This window comes from Solea senegalensis, linkage group LG3, assembly GCF_019176455.1.
Source record: "Solea senegalensis isolate Sse05_10M linkage group LG3, IFAPA_SoseM_1, whole genome shotgun sequence".
NCBI lineage: Eukaryota > Metazoa > Chordata > Actinopteri > Pleuronectiformes > Soleidae > Solea > Solea senegalensis.
In genome coordinates, this window is record NC_058023.1 from 16,199,573 (window position 1) to 16,205,572 (window position 6,000).

At 41.0% G+C, this 6,000-nt stretch overlaps 1 protein-coding gene across 2 annotated transcripts; it reads left to right on the plus strand.

Moving 5' to 3' along the window:
- Positions 1–1,517: 1,517 nt before the first annotated feature.
- LOC122765845 (DNA damage-inducible transcript 4-like protein) lies at positions 1,518–5,060 on the plus strand. Of its 2 annotated transcripts, XM_044020287.1 has the most exons (3): positions 1,518–1,642; positions 1,782–1,929; positions 3,646–5,060. In XM_044020287.1, the coding sequence occupies exons 2-3, from the start codon at positions 1,836–1,838 to the stop codon at positions 4,134–4,136; spliced, it is 585 nt and encodes a 194-aa protein (XP_043876222.1). In that variant the 5' UTR covers positions 1,518–1,642; positions 1,782–1,835; the 3' UTR covers positions 4,137–5,060. The 2 variants fall into 2 exon arrangements, with proteins under 2 accessions (XP_043876222.1, XP_043876223.1); XM_044020288.1 differs by lacking the exons at positions 1,518–1,642; positions 1,782–1,929 and adding an exon at positions 3,138–3,198.
- The last annotated feature ends 940 nt before the right edge of the window (positions 5,061–6,000 follow it).

Consider the following 6,000-nt stretch of genomic DNA (forward strand, 5'->3'; position numbering starts at 1 on the left):
GCACAGCTGCTGGGGGTGAGTGGAGCAGATCCAGTTACTGGGAGAAGATCTCTGTTGAGACGATGTTTGATGAGGGATAAACTGCTGACCAGCTGAACAACTGTGCTCATGGTTTTACCTGCCAAATATGCACACACAAGTACAGTATAGTCAGACAGTAAAAATGGGGCTTCCTTCATCCTCATATTAAAGATAAAGCAGAAAAACCTGCTAAACTACTGTGTTCATCCTCTGTGTCTATATTCGAGTTTTACTTTGATATATCTGCTGCTGTCCCCCTGAGGTTTCTGTCGCGTAAAAGTCATTGCAATTCATTTCATAGCATTCACAACCACCTACTATTACTGCATTTAATGGTAGGTCATGAAATCCAAATAAATAATATGTTTTTGAGGCAAAAAAACAAAACACGAAAAACAAAATGATGCAAAACCGAAAACACAGACAAATCCCGAAACACCAGCAGGACAGAAAACACAAGCATGTTCAATAACAGAAGTGCTGTGTGGGAGCGCTCGCTGTTGTGCAGCTCTACCACCAGTCAGCCGTTATGATACTCGGGGACTATTTAATTCTTACTTTATTAAAAGACTTGGTCTTTTTTTTGGTCTTGGCAGTTTTTATGATGTCCACAAGTGGTTTTAGGATTTGCATGTGTGTTTTGTTGATTGTTGATGTTTGTTTTGTGTTTCTGTTGATGTCTGTGTTTTGGCACTCTGCAGATCATTTTTCTTTTGCGGCACGCTTCTCACATTGCATTTATGCGTTTGCTTTCGTTTGCGTTATTGAATCTGCAGCATTTGTGAATCTGCAGCTCATTTCTCCTTCTGCATGTGTTTCGGGTCGTTGCAGTGCATTTGCCCTGTCGGCCACTGTATTAAGTACAATTTGTGTCTGACCGAAAGATAATTGCACTGTGTAAGACATAGCATACGCATGTTTGTTACGTGTATAATCACAGTACAATAAAGATTGTACGTACTGAGGGCAAGGACCTTGCTTTATGGAGGCCAACATCTTGTGCTGCCATGTCTCTACTCCATCTAATCCCAAAGCATGCATTTTGCATTTTGCAGGGATAGCTTACTATGCAAAAGAAAAAATAGCTACAACCTTTCTGGCATGCAAAGGCCACCATAGTCCCCCATGCTCTCTTTGTTACAGTCCACAGTTTCACAAATGTTTACACACTGGACCTTTAATGATATTTAACATATGATACATATTATATAAAACATTGTTTGAAAAGTGTCTTCGGCAGGAAACCTACCAATTTTACTGAAATGTTGATGTTTATCATGTAAAAGAAAATCTCTAGATAATGTCCAGTCTGTGGTAGCGACAACAAAACTCTCTGCAAGGATTGGTCAAATATTTTATTTGAGTCACTATTTTACAGCCAATCAGAGAAAAGCTGGGTCGCTGTGATTGGTCAAACCCTCAGGTCAGCTGAGGGAGAGGAAGGTATAAATACTCCCCAGGCGTACGACTGGTGCAGTGTGTTTGTGTGTCGGTGGGTTTATGTATGTGTAAGTGTGGGAGGCAGAAACAGTGTGTGTGTGTATGTGTGGAGGTGTGTGGGGGGGAGCACGTGTGAAAGTATTTATGATCAATTCTCTTTTTCCTTTAAATAATATTTAAGGTAAGTTGTTTAATGGTGTTTTGTGGCGGGTTTAAACATTGTTTCAGTTTGAGACAAGCGTTAATGAAGCACCTGTGTCTCATTGAGCTTAATTGACAAGCCGTTGTATGACGACGCTAACGTGTCGCTTTATTTGCAGGCAGCTGCGCTAATACACAGACAAACTCTCTTGGACGAAGCAAACACTGCCACCATGGTTGCCACAAGCACCCTAAAGACCAAAAGCAGCGAATTTCGTATTTCGGACTTGGTTGAGCGAAGATATGACCAAGCTTGCATAGAGAAAGGTAAACGTCCTGGTTTTCTTTTCTCTTTTCAACCGTTTTCTTTTGTCTGTCAAGCTAACTTGCTAGTCTCTGCAGACTTCCAATTGTGTGCTTGTTTATCACTGTGGTGCATGCTGCAGCAGTGGAGCGGGGAGGAGGGAGGAGTGATGGGCAAGTCAACAGAGGATGAAGTCATCCTTTTAGCAGCCTGTCTGCACTGCACACATGAGGCAATGAGTAGCTGTCTACAGTATATGCATCCGTTTAAAGTCATTTTTAACTATCATACTGTTAAACACTTAGTGCAAAGGTGAAATGTGTCATTCAAATCCAGAGAGGTGAAAAAACAAGTCTCATACAAAGGTTTGGTTTGTCTCATTAATAGCAATATGATTCATATGTTCAGCAAACAACTGACTGAAATGCAACATGCAGTAGGCAATATGGTATTATAACAATCTTGAACTGGATTAAAATCATTGTAATAAATAATCCCCTTTGTTAAATCTAAATTAGGGACGCATGATCGGCACAAATCTGTATTGCCAGATACTGGTTTTAACATGTATTACAGGGTATCCGCAAACGCATCAAGTTCTGCTGATATGACTAACACTAGGCTAAATAAGCTGCTTATGTGTATTATGTATGTACTCGATAAAAGAAAATGTATATCTACATCTCCTGCAGCAATTGTGTTCATTTTACTACAGAAGAGCCTAAATGACCTCTGCATTAGGGCGTAGAGAAAAATATATCCCGATATAAGCATATCAAATATCAGCATAAACATCGTCGATCCCCACTCTAAATGAAGCAGGTCTTTGTAATAGGAAAGTTTAACATAAAGTACTTCAAGATCATGTGTATAAATGAGCATGTTTGTAATGAAAATGACTAATTTTAAAGAATTAAGGGTGTTTCCCTTAGACTCTCAATGGGAATTGGGTACTCTGGTCAGGTGTATCCTGACCTTTGACCTGGCAGGGATTTGAACTGGCAACTCTCTACTTACTATAAGCCCAAGTAAGAAATGAGGATACTGCACCACATGCAATATATTCAGTTCATATACAGGCTATTTTATCAGTTTTCCTGATCCTAGATGAGAATCGAAAGCAGCTCTTCCTCAGGCTGGTACCTATTCAGACTCAACGAAATGTATTTACACTCTACAGCAAATTTAAGTGAAGGGACACCGGGCTTGACACTTGGCCACCTGGGAACCTGAGGCAGCATCACAGTGTACTGCTTTTTATATACCTGCATCAAAAAATGTCATGCTCATAGGTAAGCACAAAGTTCTAAATGGTTGCACAGATTAGATTTATGAAGCAGCATAGTAGTCTGAGCATATATCATGACAAAAGCTTAACCATATAACTGTTAAATGTCCGGTATTTACACACCACTTTTCTCACTCCCTTTCCCAAGCATGTCACAACTGCAGTGATCATTATCCTTCCACACACACGGCTGTTTCCTCTACATTATTTTGCTAATTCATCAGATTTGTGTGGTAAAGTGGTGGACAATGAAATAAAGAGGCTTATTCTAAGGTTATTTTTATACAAGTTGATTATACACTTGTACAAAAACACTTGTCTAGTATATTCAATAAACCCTTCTAAGTGTTTCACACTGGGCCTTTTAAACCCTGCACCTACAGTATGCGGTTTGTTTGAATAAGAGAACAGACGTTGTTACTGAAATGTACGACTTGCATTGTTTCCTCAGAACTGGACTTCTGGGATCACTGCTTAGCCGAGCCCCAGAGGAACGTAGACGTTGCCGAGGACAGAACCTGTCAACAGCTGGCCAAGATGTTTGAGAACTGCCTGTCACGAGCCAAGAAGACGACGCTTCACTGCTCCTCTGTGCTGGTACCAGAGAAGCTGACCCGGAGAATAGCCCGCGAAGTCCTGCGACTGGCGTCCTGCGAGCCCTGTGGCCTGCGCGGCTGTGTCCTCTACGTCCACCTGGAGTGGGACAAGGGCTGCAGGCGGCTGGAGCGCATTGTGTATGATGCCACCGTGGTGCCCACATTTGAGTTGACTCTTGTGTTCAAACAGGATAGCACGGCCTGGCCCAGTTTACGGGACTTCCTCTTTATGGGAACCTGCTTTGCCCCAACTTTTAGACACGTACTTAAACTGAGTCCAGGTTTCCGGCTCGTCAAGAAGAAGCTCTACTCCTCCTCGGCTGGTACCGTGGTAGAGGAGTGCTGAACTATGGTAGGGATTAGAATGGGATATTGAGTTTCCTGTGGGTAAATGCACTTCTGCCCAAATGTAACTGATCTTTTGAACAAATGTCATCTTTTCTACAGTGTTTTTTGTACAATCAGTTCAGCTGTTAGTAGCTAGTCAGTCTGTAACTTTGGGGTTTGTGGCAAAAAGTTTGGTTATAAATGAGGCTGATAGTTCTGCATTTAGCTTCAGTGTTTAACTGTATTTTTATCAACGTTGTAATGCTTTTTTTTTCTCAGTCATTTATTTCTCACACCATTTTAAATCGTACATTTTGCAGATGAATGTAAAACTGTTCACATCAACATGTTGAGAGGGACATGCTATGGGTACACGTTTGGTAGACACTAGCCACTTTATTGACGCATCTGAGTGTTTACAGATGCATTGAATTAGTTCAGCAATGGTAAACACACCTAGCCTTTGAATAGGAGACTGAAATGTCTAGTTTTTTGGGGGCCATATGTAGTTGTTTAATGCTGTATTTTGGGCTATGGATGTTAAGACTTGATGTCTTGTGAAAATACTGCTGTCTTGGTGTGGGCTTCTCGCACTAAGGAAATGTGGATGCCTTAAATGCCACGTCCTTTTTTTTCCTCACTGTATGTTCTGTTATATGTGTTTTATTGCTGTTTTTTAATTTTATAACTCCTCCCCCAGATGCGCCTTTTCAATGCAGAAACTTTATAGATTATTAAAAGGACGGATCACCACAATGTAAAAGTGTACTTTTTTATGTAATTTATCTGGGTTCTGCAAAGAAATTATTGAATGTCCCGCTCGCTTTTTTCATTGAAATTCCCCATTATTTTTCAAACTTTTTTTTTGATGCCAATTGAACTTTCTTAATGTTGAAGGAAAACACTGTCTTGTCTATTAGACAATAAAAAATTGAAACCTTAAGTTGCATTTGTGGCCCTTGTATGTGAATACTCTTAAGTCTGAATAATTGCTGGCTCAGCACCTGCAGTGCTCAGTGTAGAGGACAAAAACCTGACTAAAGTGAAAAGATCGGACCATGTGATCACTTACTATAGAACAGAAACCTGAAATATGGGCTTTCTTATAATTATGAAAACTGAAATTGGAGCCATCACCTGAGGTTTTATACAGTAGCAGAACTTTTCAAGTCTGGTTGCTTTTTTGCCTTTTCCTCTATGGAGCTCCCTCTACAGATTAATTCAAAGTACATGTTTTTACAACACCACTGTAAACATCCATCCATCCATCCGTTGTCTACTGCTTTATCCTCACTGATGTAAAAACTCACAGCTGATCCTCCCCCCACCTTTCCCTCTCCATGTGCATTTGTTTTCATTGGCAAACAAGCTGTGGAGCCATGTCCATGCCAGCCAGCATCAGTTTTGCATGCTTCTGTCTTTTTCAATTCTCGCCATTCAAGAAGCCGGTCCGATGTTGACTTGTGTCTGGCCCCTCGCTCAGTCAGACGGTCGTTTCCTCTTCTTTGCTTCTGACAACGGTTTTCTCTGCTTCTTTTTCGCAAGCTCTGCATTGAAATCTAAAATAATCTTATAATAATCTTATAGCCGGTACCTGGTTTGGTTAAAGTGCCGTAAAGCAACGTGTGTTTTTCGCGAGACCTCTTGATTCTGAGGACTGAAGATCTTAGGCTGGTCAACATTTTGCATGAGTAGCAGCTTGTACACATGCACTGCCTCAGCTCTGTATTTAAGCACATCAGCTGCTTGTTGTGTGAACCTGCAGAGTTTGTGTGACATTTCACACTCTCTTTAATGGAGGCGTCTCCATAGAGACTCCAGGAACCTCCGTTTGTGAACTGTGCTAATGAGAGTCGGATGAATCCAAAAGACTTTTGACACGT

Bases quoted from the DNA above. Each gene is read 5' to 3' on its own strand.
- LOC122765845 (XM_044020287.1), top strand. From the start codon at position 1,836: ATGGTTGCCACAAGCACCCTAAAGACCAAAAGCAGCGAATTTCGTATT. The intron at 1,930-3,645 runs GTAAACGTCCTG...TTGTTTCCTCAG, and splicing joins CCAAGCTTGCATAGAGAAAG to AACTGGACTTCTGGGATCAC.